General features: G+C 37.0%; 2 protein-coding genes across 3 annotated transcripts in view; one reads left to right on the top strand and one right to left on the bottom strand.

Annotated features, from left to right (window-relative positions):
- The window catches only part of SNTB1 (syntrophin beta 1), a 111,582-nt gene extending 107,666 nt beyond the window's left edge, over positions 1 to 3,916 (top strand). The window contains exon 7 of the mRNA XM_064645905.1: positions 1,119 to 3,916. Coding sequence (XP_064501975.1) covers positions 1,119 to 1,211 — 93 coding nt within the window. The 3' untranslated portion in view covers positions 1,212 to 3,916. The remainder of the gene's footprint in view (positions 1 to 1,118) is intronic.
- Positions 3,917 to 7,058: 3,142 nt separating this feature from the next.
- MTBP (MDM2 binding protein) overlaps positions 7,059 to 25,561 on the bottom strand; it is a 30,368-nt gene continuing 11,865 nt past the window's right edge. For both annotated transcript variants that reach the window (XM_064645892.1, XM_064645884.1), the window contains exons 12-22: positions 23,296 to 23,469; positions 22,178 to 22,291; positions 20,716 to 20,880; positions 20,250 to 20,343; positions 18,813 to 18,968; positions 16,737 to 16,832; positions 14,174 to 14,440; positions 12,658 to 12,904; positions 11,436 to 11,549; positions 9,656 to 9,721; positions 7,059 to 8,348 (exon numbers count right to left, since the gene is read on the bottom strand). In XM_064645892.1, the coding sequence (XP_064501962.1) occupies positions 8,313 to 8,348; positions 9,656 to 9,721; positions 11,436 to 11,549; positions 12,658 to 12,904; positions 14,174 to 14,440; positions 16,737 to 16,832; positions 18,813 to 18,968; positions 20,250 to 20,343; positions 20,716 to 20,880; positions 22,178 to 22,291; positions 23,296 to 23,469 (1,529 nt within the window). In that variant the 3' untranslated portion in view covers positions 7,059 to 8,312. The remainder of the gene's footprint in view (positions 8,349 to 9,655; positions 9,722 to 11,435; positions 11,550 to 12,657; positions 12,905 to 14,173; positions 14,441 to 16,736; positions 16,833 to 18,812; positions 18,969 to 20,249; positions 20,344 to 20,715; positions 20,881 to 22,177; positions 22,292 to 23,295; positions 23,470 to 25,561) is intronic.

The raw sequence follows: 25,561 nt of genomic DNA on the forward strand, positions 1-25,561 counted from the left end.
ATGAACTAAAAAGACAGTTAAAATCATAAAACCATGCAAAGAGGGATGAAAGATTTGTTACATTCAAGAACAATTTGTACCTCTAAATAGCCAGATATTAGAATTTTTGTATGTATCCACTTCACTTTTTAAATGATCAAGGGTGAAAGAATGTAAGAAAGAGATCTTATTAATTCCAATGGGCCCTTAGGGACTTCATGTTATGACAACAAGCTGTGTTAAAACATTTTTGAACATGCAGTTGCTGAAAAAAACAATTAAGGCTACAGATATAGTGCAAATTATCTGCTTAGGCCTCTAAGCTGTCACAGTGCCTAAATACAAGGCACATATTCCAATGAGCAGTTTAAATATCATAAATTATGAATGTAAACATGGTCTTCCCTCACAAATTTTTTCAGCAGTTCCTGATCACATTGGGTGCTTAATTCTTCGCATAATTTTCGTTAACACTTTGCAAACTGCTTATTGTCAGGCTTTCAGAAGGGAGTTTGTTACAGGCTCTCAGTAAAATTGATACCGGTGGAAAGGCAAATTTGTTTTCTTTTGATGTGACCCTGTTGTTGAACCTGCTGTCTACACTGACAAGCCTGTCATGCTTAGCAAGAGTGTGGTGAGATCTGAACCACGACTGTGTAATAAAAAAGACTCAGTACAGTGTCACTGCTGGCTGTGAGAACAGAGGAGCAACTCTGCAGCAGCAGCTGAAGGTGCTTCAGCTGTGAACAACAGCAGATGCACTGGGTATCAGACAGTGCAGTCCCACCACCATCCCTGGTCAGAAACAGAGCCTGAAAAGACAGGAGGGGTTGAGCCTCTTGGAAAACTGCTTGTAGCATCTGTCTCAGTTTTCTGCTGCTCACCCAGGTGGATGCAAGGCCAGAGGCACCAGGATCTCATCTGCTCTCAAGATGCTTATTACTTACTTTGAATAACCTAAATATTTGCAGCTGTCTGCAAAAGAAAAGCAATATGTTGTAGAGAAGGGCTGTTATTAATAGAAGCCTGTTCAAAATACCAGACAGCAGTTCATCAAGTAGTTCATAAATTATTCCTTCTTTGAGCTGTAATCTAATTTAGTAATTCTCAACCTGATTTTTTGTTTTCTGCATTTTCAGCAACTGGACCTCCATTCCTGTCCAAAACCAATTGTTTTCATCATTCATTCCTTCCTGTCAGCAAAGATCACGAGACTGGGCTTGGTGGCTTAAGTGGGATCCATCTGTTTCTTCAAAGAGAGACGGAGCAACCATGCTCATCTGAAGTACAGTCAACAGCAGGAACCCGTCCCAGCTAGCAGCAGACACCAGCCTGGGGTTCAGCACTGGGCCTAGGTCATTTCTGCAGTCTTCCAAGGCCCAAGTTTCATTTTGATCAGCTAAAGAGATGGCATGACAAGGAAGACAGGGGATTTCATTGTAAATAATGAGGTTTTAAAATCCCATATGAGACCGTAAAAGCGTGTAGTACCATACGTGTAAATGTTTCAGAATCATAAATTGTGCCTATTTCAATGTACTTGTTTATATAGAATAAGTAAAGGGCTAAGCAGACAAGAGCATGTTGGCTGTAATGCAAACTCAAGACTGGCTGAGAAGTTCTCCAAACAAGATTGTCCCAGCACCCAAAAGTAAAAGATTCTTTTAGTTGTAACCTGTGTACAACTTACAGAAAATTTTTATTTTGGAGCTCTGTCAGAACCTGTTGCATGAATGCCCAGCAGAGCATTCAAATACACGCCTTTGGTTGGACTCTCTGAAGCAATACAGCTGTGATCAGGGAACACCTGGAGGGCCCCTGCCCAGGGCAGTTTCAAATTAAACAATAAAGACGTGCTACATGTACATTCCTAGGGATGGAGCCAAAGTAAGACCAACTCTAGGATGTATTGAGAGCTGGCTGTCAGTGGACACAGGTAGGACTGTCCTGTATTAATGAACATTAGGGATGCATTTTTATAGTGACTTCCCAGAATAGCTTAATGAGTTTCAGTTATCTGTGATCCCCAGCTCAGGTAAAAGGTACCTGAATCCATGTCAAAGTGTGATGGAAGCTTCTGCCAGCGTATTTCCATGGCAGTTTTCCAAAAGAAGGCCATGCTAAGCTTCCTGTCCTACCCCTACTGTGTCACTCCCTCTCCTCAGACAAGATGTGTGGTGTTTTCATAGCGGTGTGGTGGTGTGGTGTTCATAGAAGAACAAATGTGGTGAAGGAAGAGGACTTGACTTTATGAGAGTTTTCAGAAAAGTTATTCAAGCAGCTCCACAACAGTGAGGAAAAACGCACCAGGGTGGGAACATGAGCTGTACTTCTTAACATGGAACTGCTCCTATGGGCATGACTTGGCAAGTCCAGATTTCTTGCTGGTGAAACATAAGATGTTCACCTCCATGTCCCTGACTTAATAGTTCCTGTTTTGCACCACAACTTACTGCTTCTAGTCAAAGTATGCAATTCACTGAGTTTGAGCCTTGTTCAATTACCTTGGGCAGCACAAAGCAGGCAGAACACTGACCTTCATCATCAGAAACGATGCACACACAGCTTGAACCTGGAAGTAATAGAAATAGAAAGAAGCAGAACAGGGATGGCACTTACATCGCTCTTCCTTTATAAACAGAACTGCTTCACACCGGGGTGGGGTTTTGTCTGCTTTTAGAGTTTTGCCCTAAATTCACACTTTGAAAGACGTGTACAGGAAGTAATAAATCCAAAGTTTGTGGGCATTCGGTTGTCATATTACAACATTTCTTTTATTCTTGAGAAAGCACATTAATTTCAACTTAGCATCACTTGGCTGGCAAAGAGGAAAATTAAAAACACAGTTTGGCTCCATGTTGTTTTTAAGCTAAGTTTGAGAGTTAAGTGTAAGTCATGCTGTTTATTCACAGCATAAGAATTAGTTCATTGTGGTTTCCATAGGTATCTTAATCATAAAAACTAACTAAAAATTTAGGATGATAGGCTGAATTCATAAATACAGAAAACAGTCATTGAAGAACAGCTAAGTGCCCCTTTGGAGGAGCAGCCCCTCTGCCGGCACCTCTCACCACTCACAAGCACACCTGGGAGGGGATTCACCTCGCTGTGAACATTGTTTTTACTGTCACGGTACTTGCACTTAAAAATTAATTCCTCATGTAAATTCACAAGGTAGGAAGTAACATGTTATGTAACTTACCAATAATTTCCAGATGGACATTTTTCACTTAGTGACCACTGCCATCCACACAACTTTCTGTGGGCAGTTACGTGGGTCTCCTTTGGCTTGGAGGCTCCTAGAAGAGCATCTCAGAAGCTGAGAGCAGTCGGTACGCGGGGGGACGGGTCCTTGGGTAGGAACTCGTGTCACATGATCAAATAAACTGTTACAACAGTTGTGTAGGTTTTAAAACAGTGAAGGTTTTAAAAATTCAGAACATTTTGATCACTGTTCCAAAGTATGACTTAAAAATCTGGACGTGGGTTCCTATAAAAGTTCCAGAGGTTAAAGTGAAAACTTGCATTCTGTGGGGTAGGTAAAATACATCTGTAAACTACACTGCACTATTTCCTTACTCCTTTAACACTTAAAAATCACTGGAATGTTATCCTTAATACGTATGTGCATTGTAAATATTACAAATTCCTATATTAGTACCAACAATTAAATGATACAAAATGTAATCTAAGGTGCTCAGTACCATATGAAGTCTAAGTGAATAACTAAGCAGTTTGCAAAGAAGATTCATATATATATTTATAGAAAAAATAAATGATAATTACAGATGCTATTTCTTCATTTTCAGATTTTGAACTGATTCATATTTGGATGGGATAGACAAATTAAATATGGACCTACTCCACATTTATAAGAGTATAGTGAATATTTATATTTTAGAGGAAAAGAATATATTTAATAAAGTCATTTATTGGATTTTTGTGAGGTGAGCTTACTTTGTACCCAGACAAACTATTTGGAAGGCTGTTCTTTGGTTTTGGGCTGGGGAAAAAGACATTTAAACTTCAGTTCTTTTTTTAAGAGTTCCGTTACTTGAGAGAACTGTTCATTGCATTGATGGAATGACTTTTAAAAATTTAAAATTAAAAAAACCTGAAAGCTCACAGGGATGTTCCAGGGCAGGTCATCCAGACTCCTCTGCTGAAGTTACAATGCTTTCTCTGTTGCTTATACTGCACTAGGCAGTTACAGAAGTCATAAAAAAAAAAGAAATTTCTGCTCAAGCTTCTGCATTCAAGGACTGAGGTCAACATGTGCCACGCTTCTCTTATGAACAGTTATAGAAAAAAAGATGGTTTCCTTCCCTTTAAGTTAAACTCTTAATTTAGTGGCCCAAATAGAAAACCTAACTGGAAATTTAAGGCTGTTTTTTCAGTTTGACCTGAGGTATAACAGACCAGCCTCATGGAAATCCGAAAAAGAAATATTCCAGAGTCTCACTCTTTTCACAAAATACTGACTGTGAATTGAACAGTCGGATCAGAAAGTTTGTATAGCGGCTTCACCGTTAGAAAGATCTGGATACGTATTGGAACATAAATGTCATTGGAAAAATGTGATAGAAAGTGTTTGTTAAAAAGAAAAAGGAAAATAAAGCTGATCTGATTGTGTTCAGGGAAGCATACTGGTGTTTCCTAACAGTCCTGCTCTTCAAATGGAACTAGCATCTCACTTAAGGTACTTTATAAATCAGAACACAACTCTTCATGTGCTACCAAGTAAATCACTACTGTGAACATCATTAGAATTGGTCTTTTGCAAATAACAAAACAAGTGTTTTCTTTCTGCAGAAGATTAGTATTCCTTCTTCCCACAGGACATGGAAGCACACTCCATCCAGCTCTTTGCATTCAGAAGCACAGCTGATTGGAAGGAGAGGTTGATCTGATTCCATATAGAAGAGTTCTCAGTGTCCCCTTACCCATGTTTAAAAGTTAATTGGGAGTTTCTTTTTCTTCAGCGAAAGCAAAATCAGAGCCTAAACAAATGATATGCTCCAGATCATTAGACTATCACTTATTTCCAAATTTATCTTATTTTTCATAGAAGTCAAACTGGCAGGTTTATAATTTGATGTTTACTGAGGCTATTTACTATATATAGAGAGACCATTAATACAGTGTGTGATATATATATATAATATTACATAATAATATATACACACTGTGTATATTATTACTATAACGTAATTGAGAATTGTATCTAAAATGGACACTTTTGAATTCAGTGATGACTTTGATTTTAAAGAGCAGATATTAATAATATGCTAGCAAAATTTTGAGAAACTTAGCCTGCTTGATATAAATGGACCCCTAGATTAACCAGGGCAAAAGTTTAATTTAAAAGCATGATGGGGAAAACATTTTAACAAAGGTGATGACCTTTTTCCCACACAGGATTAGCTTTTCTTCCTTCATCAGAATTTCTGTGTGTAAATAAATAATGGGAGGCATTAGAAAAAAAATTCAGAAGACAAATCCCAAGGGAGAACTGTGAATTTGGAAAAGGAAGTTTGTGAATTTGACAAGCATTTGTACCCAAGCTAAGTTCTGTGGTAGCCCAGTGATAGCCATCATGCAAATGCTGTAATACTGCAAGCAGTTCTATCACCAAGGAATTGCAACCACACCAAGTGTTGTCTTACCCCAGTCCTGTGGGTAATATAAGCACATAAAATGGATGGATTATATGCTTATAATACATAATGTTATTATATTATGGTACGTTATGTTATGTGCTTATTCTGTAGTATGGATGGATTATGGGTAAACTGTAAATGTGTACTGGTGAATATGACTTACATCCTGATTTGGAAAAACATGAAAGCAAGCACCCAGAGGATGCATAGGGCAAACTGGATTTTGGCTTCAGCAGCCCGAAACAAGAACATAATCTGAAGTTCAGAGGCAAGAGGTGATGTTCTGTTCTGCATCACGTAAGTTGAAACACATCAGCTGGTGGGAACTCTTGGTGTGAGGTTTTTGAACTACAATAGAGTATGTTGTAGTTATAATTTGCTGTAGTGCTGTTACAGTAGACCAGGTCAAATTATTTTGCATGTTTTTTATAGGTTAAGTGTTTGGACAAGGACAGTTATCACAGCTCAAATGGGGCACAGTGTTACTAAGCCACAGTAATAAACCAGCTGCCACGTACCCTAAAAAACCACCAAGATAAAGAGCAAATGAGACATGGGAGCAGTGTATTAGTTCAGGACTGGGGAACCATGCAAATAAACAATACATCAAAATGCTTATGTTTCCCTAACTGCTTTCCTGCTTATTATTTCAGACCAGCCTTTGAGTCTGCAGAATTAATTAAAACAATAACTTTTGGCCTCTATTGAACTAGAATAAAACCAGTTCAGGAGTACTAATTACTTTTCTGAAAGGTGTTTGCTTTGCTTATGGCAGCTAGCCTTGAGGATTTTATGAAATGTAGAGTTCCTGTACTTTTGCTTATAAACTTAGGCATAATTTATTAACTACAAAGTGTTTGTAATTACACATATATAAACCTCTCAAAATTAAGTAGAAAATACAACTTTCAGTGACTTGCTTTAGTATTCAGACAAAAGTATCAGCATTCAGGCTGAAGAGATAAGGCTATAACTTACAGCTTTTCTCTGTTTGCAAGTAGAGACTTCCTTTATTAACTAAAAGATATTAAGGAAGATTAATGTCTTGATTAATTTCTTGTTTTCTGTGTTGAATGCGAAGAAATGTGAGCCATACACAGTAATCACTACACTGGAGCAATTTCATGCATGCACTTATCAAATCATTATTTAAGTATCTCTCTTCATTGCATTTCTATTTCACCAAATCAGTAAAACCAGGATGCTGTGGATGTGTGGCATTCTGCAAATGAAATCCGTCTCATAGTAGTTATGTTTGTCCTGGGATAAGATGCACACGGTACTCACTAGAGCCCCCTGTCACAGCAGAACAACTACAAAGGTCTCCTCTTGCAGCTCAGAGTGCAGTTAAACCAAGTACACACTCCCCCTAGAAAAGGTCTTGTAGAGTTCAGGAGAACAGTAAACAGAGAGACAAAGGAACAGATTAACACAAGATCTTGTTAGACACGAAAAACCTCCTTAGGGCTCAGCTTTACATGAAATAGAATTAAGCAAAGAATAATGCCACAAAATCAGAAAGGCTTTTTAGAGAATGTGTAGACTTTACAGTATTTAGTCTAACCTCCACATGGTTTATTTCATGTACTTTTTCATCACATTAGATTTCATTTATATTTGTATTGCTTAATCCATTTTCGTGCCAGGGAAATATAGCAAACAAAAGCAGTGCTTCTCTATCAATCATATTAGTTTATATGATGAACAGGAAACCTTTATACTGAAAGCTGTGAAATCTGTTTGTTTTGGTAGGAACTCCTCATCTCAAAATAATACTAACTTGAATAATTACATTAGTACAAGCCAGGTACATGCCTGAGACTTCAGCAAACTGAGGCTGAATTTAGTCCTTTACTGTACTTGCAACACGTGGAACAGGTAGAAATTCTTCTTTCCATTACATTTCAGCACAGCTTACCAGCTCTTTGCCAGCTCTCACATCATCATTACTGCTTTCGCTTTGATTTTCTCCTCCTCCAGGACATGAGATCTCAGACCTCTCTTAAGATTTTTTTCTAAGGAGTGTTACAAAGAGCACGCAGGAAATTATACCAGAAATTCAGCTTGTAAAGTGATCCTTTCTTTAATGGGACCTCCCATCAAGTTTCAAAAGACATTCTTTTTTTTCCTGCTACTACAACACAGAGGTAATTGTGACTCGAATTCTAATTACCTTTGCTTTCACCTGCAGAATAGAAACTGCTCTTAATTAGCTTACGAAATGTTAATGGCCAATGCTGTAAACAGCTGCCTATACAACAGTGAGCTGTAATAAATAGAGTGGAGGTCTTCACACAAAAAGGTAAACCAGAGAGGCTGTTATCAAAATTAAATCTGTTGGGGTTTTTATTCACATAAAAAACATATATACTGGTTGAAAAACATACAAAGCTTTATCAAACCAAGTTAAGCTATATTCCTTTTAACAAACATAATAAATATGCATATAAAATAAAACCTTTTTTCATTTGAATTAAAAAAAAATAATTAAAACTTCCAGTATAAAAAGTTTCAACTCTTGCTACTGTGCTTAAAGGATGAGTCTGTATAATTACACTGACCACCAGTGTGCAGATCTGTATGTGTGTGCCTCAGGCAGTACAATGCTTGTAGTCAGAAGTGCTCTGTCCCCACAGTTCCTAGGAAGGTGTGAATAGCATCCACACAGTACTTCTACTTGCCAGTCTTCTCCAAAACCCATTCAATCACCTGGGCAAATAAATGAGAAAGCAAACCATTTTCATAACTCCAGGTCTCGAAAGTAACTTAATAATATCTCACACATTTTATCAATTCTTTCTTTATCGCCACCTTTATCATCATCTGTGTGGTATTTACTAAACAGTAGAAGAAAGAATAAAGGATAATTTGTGCACTGCTTTATCTACCACCTTTGTTACTGCTGCTTTCCAAGCAGGGCAGTTGTTCAGACCACTGATTAGTCCTTGGCAATTATAGTTTACATAAGGTAATTTCAAAATATTCTCCAACACAGGGAGCAGTGAGCAGCTTAGGAGAACACCAATTTTAACGCCTCTTTTGCAAACAGCAAACATTCACAAAACTACCTGTTTTCTCCCCAGACAAAGATGGTGGTGAGAAGCAGTGTATCAGGACAACAGCCCAGTTCAACACCAAACAGCACAACCCATGCAGTTTTTGAAACCTTATCATCTGTAGGAAGCAATTCACAACAGAGCACAGTACAGAACACAGCAAATACTGCTCTTGTAGAATAAATTCTGTGGGGATCTAGCAGTTTTCCTTGAGAGTTTGGGTTTTATTACTTAACTATGCCAGTTCAAATTCTTCCATTTAATTTATGATTTTGAAAACTGTACTGTAATTATGCATAACACTTTTTTTTTCCCCAATCATGGAGTCACTTCAGTGTATTTTTCAGAGTCAGTTACTTAATTTCTGGAGGGGTATTTACTTGTATGATTTACTCTGTGCTACTGTTCACAAAAGTCTCACTTTACACACAAATAAACTCACCTGATATCCCTTGTGCTTACAGTTACTCCCAAGCTTAAAATTACTAATTTTCATTGCTTCTTTTAAGAAGTTTATTTCCTTTTACAGACCCTCTTATTACTTCCTAACCTTTGAAAAGAAATGTTATTTACTTCAACACAAGAAGAGAACAATTCCCTAATGATCCAGGCTTCCCTCTAATGAAGAAAAATCTCATCTCTCATTTTTTTGTTTCAGTGATGTAGAAACATTTATTGCCTTCATTTCCATTTCTGAGTGTGGCACATCATATAGGCAGCTATAACTAGAATACCATCCAAATCCTGAATATATGCAACTGGAAATTTTGCCATGGGACTACTGATTGAGAGGAAGTTTCTGTGAGATCGGACTGAAACAAGACCCACAGCCAAGGAAGAGTGTTCTTCACTGAAGTATTCTCTTCATCTCTCAAAGCTGTGGACTAAACCATCCTACAACCAAGTTGCCATAGCAACATTTAGCCTTGGCTAGTTACAGAAACAAACAAATGGTCTTACCTGTTTAGCATTGCTATTTGCTGTTTTCTTCATTTCATCAAGAAGTCCCCTAGAAGTTTTAAGATCCTAGATAGGAAACAAAAAGCCACAGGAATCAGCACACTTGTATGGTGACTCTAATTTGGGTTATAAGAGCCCCAATAACCAGGGTGATGTTACACTTTCATCACCTTGTTCTGAGCAACAGAAGAATTATTTGACTTTGCTTTTTTTATGAATAAAGGTAGTAATTTACATCTATTCAAGTGGGTTGCAGCTTTCCTTACAGAAGTCCAACCCTAGTACTCAAGTGTGTGAGCCTTCCTAACCTTCTGCCCATTTCCAGAATTTTTTTTCCTAAATGATATCCAAAGTTCTGACCATTTTGTTGAAATCTTATTTCTATATAAACATGGAAGTCAGCTGTGAGCTTAGATTGCAATGCAGAGTTCTGGCAAAGAACAGAGAAGAGGACATCCAAAAAGAAAATCAGTGCAAGAAAGGAAAAACCTAGAATGGCTTGTCTGTTTAGCAGTCCAATTAATTAGTCTAAGCTCATCTACTCTTTTAAACAAAGCAAGAACAAAACTTCTCCTAAAGAGGAAGAAAATTAATTTACTACTTGTCTCCCAAGGAAAATGATACCTATGATATCATGCTTCTGAAATATGCAGCAAACAAAAGGATTCAAAGAAAGGGCCCCCACAGACTTGGGGCTGTAACACAGTTCAGGAGAACAAAATCCTGTGACACCTCTCTAGATCAGCTTTCCAAAGGATAGGATCACTGTAGTATTCTTCCTTTTGCTCTTCTACTTGGAATGGAACCATGAACCCATCTGATCTGCCCTACTCACTCATCCCTACATGCAGCCCTTTCTGCTTTTGGATTAGGAGACCTTCCATCAGGGCATATTTCAGTGAGATCCCGGAAGCACTCACAGAATGACTGTGCAACTGTGTTCCAAATTGTGAAATGTGTTCCAATTATTTAAGAAGTTGGTGCTTATCAGCAAGATGTTCAGATTGTCCGTGTAAACAATCAGCCCTGTTCAACTGCAACTTCGTTTACCTTAAATCACCTCTACTGAAGTTGTCTAAACTTAGTTCACCCAACAGACATAGGCTAAACACATGCAAATGAGCAGGAACAGCAGCTCAGCTTGTGAGCAATAGCTTTTAAACACCCCATACTGTAATTTAACTTCATTTTGTGCCCAGACCAAGTAATATGGCTTAAACATTGACTCACAAAGTCTCTTAGATATTGTGGAGAGAATTCTCATCTCCTTCCAAAAATGAGGTTGATGCAATTCTACAGGGTGCTGCCAAGCCAGTATGTGTCAGACAGCTGTGCACATTTGCAGTGACTTCTGTGAGCATGTCAGAGAACTAGAATTTCTGAGTCAGTTCTGTAAGCTACTTGTTGAGCCAACAGCCTTAGAACAAGGGAGAAGCTGAGCTGTCACAGCTACAGCTGTGAGATAGCTACAACAGCTAAGGAAGCAATAAAGTATGACTTGACTGAACAGATCCATGCTTTAAGGTGTTATCTCACATAGAAGAGTACTGCTTTATAAGGTTTAAAAACAAATAAGACACCACCAAAATATACTGTAAAACTATGTTCTGCATTGGACAACAAGCCTAAAGGTTTATCCACACATTCTACACACTACTAACATATTGGAAAATATTGTCTTAATCAAGTATGAATATCCCACAGTCTATCTAAAGTTTTATTCAGGAGTAGACTTACTTAACTAAGAACAAAGAACTGTAAGAGCATGTCTTCTAGTTACCTTTAAGTAGAACTTGGATATCTCAAACAGACGCTGGCTGCATGATGCAAAGCACTTGTGATCCTCTGCAATTCCATGTTTCTGAAGAGTCTTAGCAACCACCTCCTTCAGCATCTTGGAAACAGCAGAAACACACTCAAAAGTTCATCCCAATTACTGACAAGAAAAATTTTCCAATGGAAGTAAAAAAAAAAACCAAAACAGAAAACCTGATCTTTTTTCTTGCCTCTTTCTTTAATCCATTGCCCCAACACCATCAACCCACTGACCAAATCTGAGCAGAGTTATTTAACAATCTATTTCCATTCCCTTCATCTAAAAAATTAAGGAACTGCTTACATGTCAAAGCAATGTAAAGGATCATCAAATATTCACATGGAGCTTGGAAGACAAAAAAATCGATATTGGCTTGGATTTTATTTCCTCCAAAATAATAAACAGATAACTTTTCATTAGACTGGTATTTCCTTCTTTGATGCATCCATATTAAAAAAAAAATCTAAATCAGATACTAAAGTCATATTGGAAAATTTCCTCTGACATTTTTTGTATCAGAGATGTTTAAACTTTACTGTAGGTCTGAATGAGTCACACCAATTTATGCTTACTTGGGCAATCCCAACTTGCCACTCACAGTACATCAGCATTCTTGCAGAGTCCTCTCTGTATCCTGGGATTAATTTAAAGTTAGTACCATGCCAGAAACAGTTTTGTGTACTGTATTTTAAAAATGGCATTCCTAATATATACAGCTATTAAGTAAACATTATTGCACCAAAGTATTTAAATGTTATCTCAATTAATGGACTTGTACAACTATTGGAATATCTTTTTATTCTCAGAACAGTCTGTTCTTCCACAATGGCTTCGACCCTTCCAGCACAGGTATTTCTTTGGTGCCTTTAAGTTTTATATTAATCTTCTACATTTCATAACTCCATTGATATTAATTCCCACCTTTTTTATTCCTAATTGTTATCCCTCTCAGCCTTAATTCCCTGGGCATGATAAACTACTCCTTTACATACTTTTTCATTCCTTGCTTCTGCAGCACTCTCCACAGTGCCTTCAGGATTCACTTGCACAAACGAACAGAATGAAATTTAATAACAAAGAGAGATGAAGACAGTTCACTTTGAGTTAAAAAATGTAAAAAATCAAGCCCCATGAAAAGAAGTTAAGCAAGATGCTTCTTCACTAAGCAAACAACATAGACCTTTACCCTTGTATGCTTCTGGGATCTCGATTCCTTTGCTGGCTTTAAGGTCTCAGGTTGGGCAGCATTTACACGACTGGCTGAGCCAGCCTTAGTGGTCACTTTGTGGGGTTGGCCAGGCTGTTTCAGTGGCATCCCAGCTAAAGCAGCTGATCTTTCAGAGCACCTCCTTGTTACCGCAACCCCACAGTGACTCCCGCTACTTCCACTGGCCTGAGAGAGGAGGGAATCTGTACTCTCAGATTTGGTTAGCCTAGAAGGAAGTTAAACAAACAAACAAAAAAGATAAAAGAACTTTCAGATTTTTTACTGACTCTTTTGGTGCCATTGTTTCTACTATAGAGGCTGCTGCTTAAAAGAAATAAGTGCATTCTTGCAAACAGCATCTGAAAAGAGCAGACAAGAATACAGGATTCCATTATATAATATTTTTTGTATTAGAAGAACACTCCACTGACTGGATCAGTCTCTGATATACAGACCCATTAAACCTCTGATTAAAAAATTCCAGAAACAAACTGAAGAAACCAGAAAACTATGAAAATGAAACTCTTTGGAAGAAGGGGTAGTTTTGCATATAGACCCTTCATCTAGAGAGCCAGGAAGAACAGTGTTCGCTGGCCTCCAGTCTTAGGATAAGAGAGCTTCTTGAAACTACCTCATTTCTTTTGGCTCTGCAGGAATGTCAGAACTCATCTTTAACTACGGGAAGTTGGGCATTATAGTTCTCTGGGAACATTGTAATCCTTGATCCTTCAACTGTAAGAGCGCTAGTTATTCCAAAACTCTAATTCATGAAATGTTAGATACAATCACATTTTCTTTTCTAACTATTCAGAGTAGGTTGCAAAAGATATGAATATTCCTAAAACCATACCTCTGTTAAAGGCCTGGTGTGATTAGACTGCAAAGGGTATCAGACTGGAAAGAAGGACGAAGTGAAGTATTATAGTAAAAAGTGCATTCAGAAATACTGTTATATAGCAGCTATTTTTCATTGACACAAAGACTTTGCATCTTCAGAGTGAGGACAAGGTACAAAGGAAAATCTTAAAAACTAAAGTTGCAGAAAAGACTTTAATAAACAAGGCTGACAATAAGATTGAGTTTTGGTAGGTCATCTTATGCCAGCAGTCCTTTGGATTAGCAATTCAATTATTCTGTTTGTACAGTACTTGGCTTTCCAAACCTCTAGTTGTTTATTTGTACTGCAGCAGCAGTGACAGTTTCAGTCCTAGTGAGGCTATCTGTCATCTTTTCAAAGGCACTTGAGACTCTGCAAGATACAACCTTGCATCTCTTAAATAAAAGCTGCCTGTGCCACATGGTTTTTGATTAATCTAATGCTATCAATGAGAGGTCACACTTGAGAAAAAAAATAAGTCCACAGAGGAGGATTAAACAACTAGAACATTTGTCTAGATAGCTTCACTAAAACATTTTGAGATGAAAGAAAAGATGCAGTTCACAAGAGACCACTGAAATACTTCATGCTAAAGATTCATTTTATTCAGTGCATTACCTTTTCTTGGGATAAAAGCAATCCAAGTCTTTTGATCTGCGTTTTAGCCTTGATGTCTCTGTTTTGAATTCGCTTTGTAAAGACTCTCCATCAGGGACACTTCCAGGCTCTGACAAGACTGCGGGAGATGGGAGAGGACTCAAGACAACTGGCACAGGGCAGCACTCCTTGGTGCAAGTAGTCTGAGTTTCATAGCGAATAAGACGAGTTTGAAGTTCAGCATATCCCACGTCTCTCTCTAAGGCTCTTCTGTCATCTAGGCAATATCTGAAATTGAAATTGGTGAGAAACCTGTGAGAGAAAGTCTCTGCTTTATTACAATCAGAAAAACTTACTTTTGACAATCATGTGAACTGCAAAACTTTTTTTCATTTGAACTGGTGTATTGTTCTGAAAGATAATTTATAACCACCCAGTAAATTAACACATACCTTATGGATTTAGCTATATTTAAGTCCAACTCCAACAAAGAAGCTGAATCATATATTCTTTGCAAGTCTTTACCCTGTGGTCTTATAAATAAGATTTCCATGGACATTAGCAGAATTTTTTCCTTGAACAAAAAGTGTTTGCTAACTGCACCTTTGAAGTGAAACCTTTAGCTTTATCCCAGATAAACAGTGCTGTATGAGAGATTCACATTTTTTAAATGCTAAAAATACAAAAAAGGGTTTCTTATCGACTACAATGAGTAAGCAGTTTAATCAATGAAATCAACAAAACAAATTGTATTAAATACAGTGGAGCTGAAAGATACTAAGTGAGTACTTCTAGCCCAGTGAAACCTACAGAAGAGATTGCAACAATACAAAACCCATCTTAACTAACTTTTCTCTGGTGTAAATGATTTCCAAGATTCCTTGGAAGAGCTCAGTGTTTCATCACCCAGAAACTTACATTACCTCTGCTGGGGAAAGGTAACAGTATTGTCCAGTATTATTTCATCCTTTTTTTTATGAAGTATTCTGAACAGTGTGAGCTATCACTCAGCCCACCCTCCAAGCTGCTCAGCAATGTTTCCCACTCTTAGGAACTCTAGACACATTCTTTACTTTTGTCTCTTAACATGAAGTCATGTTAAAATGCTAGATCTGATTTCTCTACTTTCTTCAGAGTATCTTCATATTCAGGGAGAAATTCACTTTTCTAATAACTGACTGATAAGTCCATTTCTACAGTTGAGTAAGACTTTCCACTAGAAATAAATTCATTATCTGATAAGAGAGTAAGCTCTCTTAACTTAAAAATTTCAAGGTATTTGAATTTCCTTATTATATTCTCAGTCCCCTGAGTAGTCACATCCCCTATAAAGATAAAAAAATCTATTTAACTTTACAAGTTAAATTGCCATTTTACTCACTGCTTTAATGGCAATTACTTTTTCTTTGCAACACTGGATTCAAGTGTCTGGCACACGTTCATTACACCAAAAATTTAATTTAATCATAAACAGGAACAGCCTCACAAGTCCTGGTCTGCATGGGGGAATTCAATCACCCCAATACCTGTTGGAGGGACAATACAGCAGGGCATAGGCAGTCTGGGAGGTTCCTGGAATGAGCTGATAACTTCCTTTTCCGAGTGAGGTGAGATGCTCTGCTGGACCTTGTCCCCTCCCACCAACAAGAAGGAGCTTGTTGGGAATGTGAAGCTCAAGGGCAGCCTTGGCTACAGTGACCATTAACTAGTGCAGTTTGAGATCCTCAGGGCAGCAAGGAGGGCACACAGCAAGCTCACTACCCTGGACTTCAGGAGATTAGACTTTGGCTTCTTCATGGATCTGCTTGGTAGAGTATCATGGGATAAAGCCTCCGGAGGGAAGAGGAGCCCAAGAGAAATGGTGAATATTCAAGGAGCATCTCCTCCAAGCTCAGGAATGATAGGGAAGAGTTATGCTGAATTATTTACTCTAGCATTTCTGTATGTCTTTCCTCTTCTCCTCAATGTCAATATTTCTGTTTTTCTAAACTATTTTTATACAGCTACATTATATGATGAAGCTTTAACAAATAACTATTTCTGGCTGGCTGGGACTAAACACAGTCCTGATCATATTGATCCTTTTGAACATTCTTACCACTAACACTTGCCTGCTAGAGTTGTTTTCAGGTTCCCTGAACACACAGGTAGCACCACAGCAGGTCTCATAAACCTCCTGACTGTTCTAAAAGTGTCTACAATTAAATATCAAAGTAGGAGCTACGTATGTACTTCACTCATGTGCTGCCCCAGGAATTTGATATGTACTAATGAACCCTATTTCCCTTGACACTTTTAGTTCTGAATTAAAATTTACAGAGACATTGAGAATAGCTACAACAGTACAGCTTAGAAAAAACTTAAATGTTTTTACATTACCATCAAGGCAGGAGTGTTGAAATTTAAACCAGTAACTAAAATAAAGGTAAGAAAGGGAGAGCTGGCACGTGCAAAGTTGTTCCAACAAAGAAAAAGGATACATAAAATTTTCCATAACTAACACACATGTTGCTTGAAACATTTCCAATTATACCCAGACTGGAAACTAAAAAATAATTCTGGGAAAAAAAGCCAGGACACTTACTCAAGTCCATGATAATGGCATCCAGCTGCTTTTTCAAAAGGCAAACCTCTGAGCTTCCGAGGAGTAAGCTCTGGTGTCAAAAGAAATGCATTTTCACTGAAAAAAAGAAAAATACGGATCTAATTTAACAAGCTACAGTCAGGATAAATTATACTTCCAAAAATCAGAAAAGAATGCCATGGTATAGGAAGACTAAACCAGCATGCCAGCTTTGGCAAAGCCTCTGGGGTAAAGCATCAATGGAAAATTAAATGTTTATCGAAGTGACAATGTAAGTTCAACTAACTAATTCCTACTGAGCTATTAATATTACAGAAGCTCTTAGACATTTCAACCAGTTAAGGTCACTGCTCCAAATAACTTATCAATAAACCCAGGTAAATATTATTCCATTTCACAATGGGACACCTGAGTAGTAGGATGGACTGAAAGGAACTGGGAACTGACCTCCCATTTCTCAATCCAGCACTATAGCAGTCAATTCTTTCCCTTTAGCTTGTTGTCTCACCTCACAGTCACCTTTGCCAGACTTTATAACTAACCACTTGTCTCCTGTGATATTTCAATTCCAGCTAGAAACTCTCTGCAACTAAATCACATGAATGCATTTGTTTGAAAGTATTTCAACAGAATAAGCCATAGCGAGACAGACAGAAAGCATCTGCTGCCAGATCCCAGCATACCCTGTCACATCTCATTTATCTCTAAAGAAGGGAAGAGATGAAGGCAAGATGCAGGAGCATCTGAAACGTACACATTGCTTCAAATTTTATTCACACAGACTGTCTCTGCACCATTACCACTGTAAAAATTATCTGGGAAAAACATCCAGGAAAGATGTGATACTGAATCCAGCAAGATGGTAATTTAGAAAGACTGTCAGCCAAAACTGTAATCTATCAAACTTCTATTTAAACTCAAACATGTAAAACAAGTGAACATGCCTTTAATTCATCAGTCTCTCTCAAAATCTCTTAATTCCTTCTGTTGGTCTAACAACTCAGTAGAAGATTCTCAATCTTCATTGCATGTTTTCTAACTTGCTTGAATTCTCTGCTCAGAACATCTTTAGGCTAGTTTCACAACTCCAGTAAGTATTTTACAGAAGTCTTAAAAATCCTACAGAAAATCCAAAATATTACAGTACCTTTCCCTCTCAGAAGCATTCCTATTACACATAATGAAGTCTGAAAAAGGATCAAGGGCTGTATCAAATAAGTCCATTACAGATTCTATTATTCAACGTTAAAAATGTCAACAAACATAATTCTAGTGACTGCAAAGATTGTCTTGCCTTACCTAGAAATCTGTAACACACTGCACAAATAATACAGGCAAACACTATCTGACTCTCACACAGTTTGGCCTTAACTCTAACAGATGTTCAGATCCAGAAAATTACTCCATTAACTCCATGTATCAATCTTCCTGCTGCAAAAGTACTGGTTAATACACTAATACTTACAGCAGACACACTAAGGATAAATACTTGTGAAGCCACCAGAGTAGATAAGGTTCCTTTAAGGAGCACTTTACCACATAAAAATATAGATAGGAATTCTGGGCCAGCATGACAGGAGACGAACACAGTAAAACAGGCTCAGCTATTGCTTTTCTACACTGCAATTTTCTTCCCACCTAGACTCCCCCCCACTGAAAGAAATCACACCAATAAAATTAAAGTTCTGCCACAGTATTTCTGCTTGGATAGAAATACTATTTTGGAAATGCACACATTTCAGCAGCTTGCCAGGAGTCCACTAGCACACTTTTTGCACTTCAGGTGATTATTTTGTTATTTAAATGCATAGGACAAACATCATCATCATCTCCAGCCATTTCAGGTCCTGAAAGAATTAATTAGTAAGACTGGCTGGAGGAGCAAAACAGTTGATTTCACTGGCAGGTATGTAATGCAAGGATGTTACAAGTTTTAAACTCATATCCAGCTACACCATTCTGTGACTCTCAATCAGTCCTTATTTGTAACTCCCCTCCATCAACTCTGAGTTCCTTATTTGTAACTCCCCTCCATCAGCTCTGAGTATGGTCTGCTTTAATATGCTGGATTCTTACCGCTTGGGAATTTGTAGTGGCTGAAGATCACCAACTGGCAGCCCTTCTGGTGTGAAATATTTCAGTAATTCTTTAGCATCGAGCAATGTCAATGACTCCCGCTGGCTGTCTTTATGCCCCAGCAACTGCTCAGATGAATGTGCAAACAGAGAAACTCTGAAAAAAGGAAAAAAAAAAAAACCAAACACCAAAGACCAATCTAAGATTTTTTTCTTTTCTTTAGTAATCTCATGGTATTAAAAAAAATAAATTAAATAACTGCTAGTCTGGAACAATTAAACTATTGCCAAAGTAAAACGAATAAGCTTGCTCCTTGAGAACAGTCACACAAATGTTCATGATAAAGTATATTTGATGCAAATTCTCTAGCATTCTACTAAAAAGAAGTAATTTCTTCAAGAATTTAGAGCCATAAAGCCACTACTGCATGCAAACTTCCACTCTTTTTTAGTGTCTTCAATCAAGTACAGCAAAGTTCTCTCTTCTCTACTGTTGAGCAATATGCTGTACACTGATAGAGGATAAGAAAGATCATCATTCAGAATACAATGAAATAAACACTAACTGACTATGAAACAGAAAGGTCCTTCAGGAAGGTTTTCAAAAGCTAATTAGAAGGAAGAACTTTACCTGTCTGAGAAAGAAAAGCCATTAATAACAGCAACAACCATGAAAAAGCAGAGATCTAATGTGAGAATTCCTCACATGCAGAACTCCAATCTAAGCCATGGCCAACTATGGCATTTGAAAGAGAGAAATGGGATGGAAGTGATTAAGAAAAAGACAACCAGCTAGTTGGACAACCAGCTATAAAGGTCTCTCAGCAAAAACATTAAGACCACCAAAGACTATTAAGTCTTATATGAAGTGAGAACTAAACTTAAATCAATAAGCTGTATTAAGTGACAAAAAGGTCTACAGGTTTCATTTGAACAGTACTGAAGGAAAAACATAACTAAATGTAAATTTCAAACATAAAGCCAATAGGATCTTCGACTTCAAAATGACTTGAGACATGACTTAAGTACTGACTATCTTGGAAATATAAGGAGATTAGAAACACATGTTGACAAAAAATGCTAGATTATCTATTATTTAGGGCATGTTGGGAGAAAGAACAGCTTCTATGTGTTTTTCTGCCAGGGCTACTATTTTCTAGAAGTGTCATTTTGGTAATTCAGTTTTAGAACTATGCTATTTTAAGCTAAATTTCACTTGCATTTAGTCAATCAAATTCAAAACAATACTACTTTCAATACCCAGAAAATACATCTTTGGAAATGGACAGAAAATTAGTTTTAGTTGTAAGCAATATTTTCTTTGAAAGATTATAATATACTTGAAAACAGTTTACACAATGGCTATCAACATTTGAAGTTCCTCTACAGTGATGTTCAATGGCCACTGCAAAGAAAATCTTCAGTATTTCATTATTACCTCGTTTTTTGTTTGTTTTTTTCGAAGTTTTCCAAATTCTGAAGAACATGTCTTTCTGGCCATTCCAATGGATTTGTCTCCATTAAATCAGGCTCTGCAAGAAATATATGATGGATAACCCTTAATAAGCAATCTTATTGTTTAAAGAAATATATATGTATAAACTCATATATATACACATTCCTTTATATATAGATATTCCTTAAGGCATATATATAAATCACATAAATAAATGGAAAATCTGTCTGATGATGCAATCAGAAACTTTTTCTGCACAGTTTTTTGTCAAGGAAAAGAAAGGAAATAGGTAAGGCAAGGGTCATTTCAGTTTGCAAAAAAACCCTAGAAAGCTACTTTACTTTTCCTTCCATGTTTTCCTCTTTTGGTAAAAGTAACCAATTGACGACCAGTAGGAAAAAACATCAGAAGAGAATAAGCAGCGTATTTCCTAAATAACAATACTCACCACAAGTCACAGTGCATGACGTAGTTTTATTGGAAACCTTCTGTAGATCATGGTTAGGAAGACTAGTGTTGCACAGGTCCAAAAAACATTCTCTTGTAAGTTTTAATAAAATTTTGAACTCACTGGTAGAAATAACCGGAGGCTTCTTAGTCAATTCCTTTCTCTCTATAAAAGGAAAAAGAAAAGGTACTGCACCTACTAAGTAACAAAGAACAACTGGACCCTGCTAAAAACCAACTAAACAAGAAAATATCCACCCAAAACCAATAACACAAGTAAGTTAACTTGACATTTACTACTGTACCCTTTAGCAAGACATGGGTGGTTTATTCCACAGACAAGTGAAAAAACTTAGCAGTGAGAATAGCTGAAGTCACATGTGAATCCCATTTTTACAGTCCTTTAATTTCTGTATACATGCATTTCTGAGTACATCCAGGTTTGGATTCCCCAGAGACAAATATCTTGGACTTGCTGAGCCTAAATGTGAAAAGCTGCAGTCTGCAGAGCCTCCCACCCACCTATTTTTGCTGCTGTTGCAGAAGTGTGGCTTCAGTGTAACTAAGAGCCTGTTCTGGTCTCTTTGGTCAGAATATCAAGGGCCAGGTAATTCTGGTATGATTAGGGATGATCAGTCAATCCCAACTGCTCCTATTCAGTCTTCATCCTGATGGAAATGGATGATCCACTTGAAATTAAAACATAAACTCTAAAGCAGCCTCAAGCTCAGGGCTGAAGCTGACAGGACTCTGAGAATGACTGCAAGCTGGCAGGGGGCAGGGCGTGGAAGACGAGACTATTAGCAGGAATCTTCTTTTCTTTAAGATGCTATTCTGTTAATGATAATACACTTATATTATCTTCACAGAATGGCATTTTCTATAAGCCAGCCAATCTCTCAGAAGCATTTTTTCTTTTAATTGAGTCTCTTAGAGCAATGGACTTGGATGGAAAAAATCAGGACACGCAAATGTACTTCTCTGCAAAGCCATGAAAATCTAGAGGATGACCTTTCAGCTCTTACAAACGATGCTTCATGATAAATCTAATAAATATCCAATGCATATTTTTCCTCTGCTGTTGAAGACTTTTGCAATAAAGAATAAATTTTTAAAAACTCTGAAAAATCAAAAACAGAATTCTTATTTTTGTAGAAGACATATCCAGCAGTAAGGGTTTTTGGGGAAATCATCACAGAATTACCACAAAATTATTCCAAAACTAAGCTCAAACAGAGTAATAGTGTAACAAGCAGCCACCAACCTTAATTCAGTGTTCTCTTTTTCATTATCTGACACACAATCATGAACATACCACTAAGTTTCTTTTTAAACCGTCACTATTTCTTCACAAAGTGATCAACTCACTTCGGTTTTGTAAACTGAGCCATCACATTCAGTTTGACATAACGAGCTTTCAAAAACTTTTAATGAGAATTACCAGTGCTTTCCCCATTACTTACTGAGATATTCTTTCAAGGCAAACACTTGGAGATGAGACAGTTTCATTTCTCTTTGTACAATCTGCTCTCCACAGAAGCATGGCAGCGACTGGATAAAGTCAGCAATACAAAAGCCTGTACAGATTAGGAGAAGTTTTTATTAAGAATCTCTCACAGGACTTTGGAATAATTACTTCTTTTTAGAAAACATAAACATTGCAGACATAGAAATTTCATATTAAAAGGAAACAATCAGACTTTCAAATATGGCTAATCATTAAAAAAACCCCAAACAAACCAATTACAATTGAACATCAGGATAACTTGGAAGAGATGCCTGACTAGCGTTTTTGAATTTCTGTACAAAACCCATATGACAACACAATTAACTTGACTAACATTTAAAGAGGGTAAAAAGATCCTAAGTTTGATACTTAGGATCAAAACAGAAAAGAAAGAAAAGTTTTCTCCCAATATGTGGTCAAGGACTTTCAGTTCTCTGACACTGTACTAATGGGATTTTAATTAGGATAAATGGCAAGTAGTCAGTCATATCACACACTGATTTATTTCGATAATAAGGAATTAAGTGGATAAGATGCAGGTCACTGTGCTCTTTTTCTTTGTCAGCATTACAGGAATTAGTAGAGTTAACTAGTATGTGTAGTTGTAACAGGATAACTATTCTAAGATAAATGTCTAGATACATGCTCTTACCTAGTGGAGCAGCTATGATACATCAGTGAAATAGGATTTTCAACAGATATTTACCTAGTTTTTTGGGCAGTCTTTACATCAACAATACATACTTTTTAAATTTTAAGTTTTCACAAATTTGATTTGCACTAATATTACCTGGATGTCCCTTTAAAAAACAATTTTCAACTAATCTCACTGACTGTAACTTTACATAGTTGATTTAAAAAATATGGTAGCAGTAAATTCTGTGAATAAATAAGCTCATTATATTTTTTATGAATTTGAGAAATATTGCTAATAGACACATTTATAAAAAATGTAATATTCTTCCTTGTTTTCTCCATTTTAACACTGACTGGAATGAATAAAAGGAACATAAGAAATTGAGCAGCATTTGCCTGCATTCAGATATTCTTAAATAAATAAGCAATTACTCTTACTTGACTCTGTTTCTTCTGCTCTTGTCTTTAACCTTCCATTTACTGCAGCAAGAGTGGCCATACCATTGATCTGGCCAGCTGAATGAATCAGGGTTGCTTTACATCCTCCAGAGCCGTTGCCTTGTAGCAAGAAATAATATCGGCAAGATTCTCCTTTCAGTTCAACTTCTGGAACTTCACAAACATCAGGACATAACTGTGAAACACCCTCAGAAAAACAGCTTTAAAACAAGCTATAATCCACCATCAAATCTCTTAACACTTGCTCTCTTCTGTTCTGTGAGAAATCTTGCATCTTTTGAGGAGAAACAGCAACTACAGGTGATATTTACCCCCTGTAAAGCTACAAACTGAAGAGCATGCAAAATAAATGAACGACAGCAGCAAAGCTGAGCTGGACAATGCTGCTGGCTTAAAGCCAGCACATTACCAGCACCCAACTCCTGTGACTGTCAGGAGGGCCAGCTTTCTAATGCAGACTACAAAGTATATCTGGCAACTCCAACCACCACTCAGAGAAGTTCTTTAACTGTCAAAGTTACATTTCTACCATGAAACAGTGAAGAGAAGTTTCTGTTCTGCTAGGTAAAAAAAGGCCTTTTTTCATATGTGCATTGAAATAATATAAGTGTTCACTGGAAGAACATACAGCTGTAGAAGAAAAGGAAATACTATACTCTCTTCCCAAGGACACTGCATTATTCATTAATGGAAGCTTCACTCCCTACTTTACCCTTGTGCATAGCCTGGGTGAGAGATAAAGACATTCTGTTTTTAAACACTGGCATATAGTTTGCAGTTTTGAAAATAAATTATTGTGGGACTTGACAGAAAAAGTGGAAGGATGGGTTTGCTATCTTTTTAGACAGAAAACATTTTATAGCACCTTGGTAGATGCAGCAATTGAGAGAATGAATACTTCTTGATGTACTAAGCTTTAACAGTCAAATAATTTCATACTTGCAATACTATCTCAATAATTAATGCAACAGGAGCTTAATATTTATTAGCATTATAAATTTTTGTTAGTAACAAATATAAAATATTCCAGTATTTCTTGAAAATTTTAAGCTGGAAGCTGAAGGAAAGAGAAGGGCAAACCGTGCTACCTCAATATATAAATCCAGAGAAAGAAAATAGAACAATAAAGTGAAAAAGATTCCAGAAACATTTTCACTATTGTCCCATTCCCCTAATAATTTGAAATATTTTCCTTTTCCATTTTATCTTGGCATCTCATAGCTGATTCCTCACAGGTAAGCTTTTATTTTTCACTTTAATCTTAGCATTTGAGAACTACCAATTCCAAGAATTACACCTTCCCACAGATCAAAGGCACTAAGGATTCACAAATGCTTAATACAGTCAGATTAGTAGTAGCCACTAAAAAAATCAACACTTTTCAACTAAATAAGCAAACACGTTTAAATGGTCATGTTTCTCCTCCTATTCTAAATTTTATTCAAGAGGCCTAATAAGAACCTATTGTGTGTTACTGATCATATTATAGTTAATATTTGTACAAAACCCTTCCACTGGAACACAGGACAGAGATCTTGCAGATATTGGGGATCTCGCACTCATTTGACTGCATCAGTAGTATCTCTCCAATAAACATAAATACTGCTGCTGCATATGTATATATATGTATATATATACATATATATACACACATATATATGTGTGTGTGTGTGTGTGTGTGTATATATATATATGTGTATCTCACACCCTCTTTACCACCTCCAAACATGCAGAGATAATTTTAAATCTATATACTTCCAGTATCCATTCCATAATTAAGCTTCTTGCCCTGTTATACAACTCTTCCTAATTCCTCTCAATTTTTTCCTACCCCTAGAGCCGAAATAATATCAGTCTGCCAGCCACCCTCATCTGCATACTTGTTTACAAAAGTTATCCAGCTGGCAACAAAAACAGTCAGTCTTAAAAGAGAAGGGAAGCACCTAACTGAAGCACGCTGGAATTCCATCTGCAGAAGCAAACCTCTATGCCCATGGATTTTACAGTCACCTTACAAAAGTGTGTGAAAGCTGCATCTTAGCTGAGAGACAGGACACAAAAATGGTTTAAAGAAGATGCATTGTTTCCCCAAAGCTTGTCATGATGTTATTATCCATTTTTTCCTGAAAGTTTGCATAGCTGAACTTGCATTCACTAAACCCTTTTGTGTCAATGAATACAACAATCACTGACCTAATTTCATTGAAGACAAAAAGAGAATCCCAAATGTATAGGAAAAACTCAC

Source organism: Pseudopipra pipra, chromosome 1, assembly GCF_036250125.1.
Source record: "Pseudopipra pipra isolate bDixPip1 chromosome 1, bDixPip1.hap1, whole genome shotgun sequence".
NCBI lineage: Eukaryota > Metazoa > Chordata > Aves > Passeriformes > Pipridae > Pseudopipra > Pseudopipra pipra.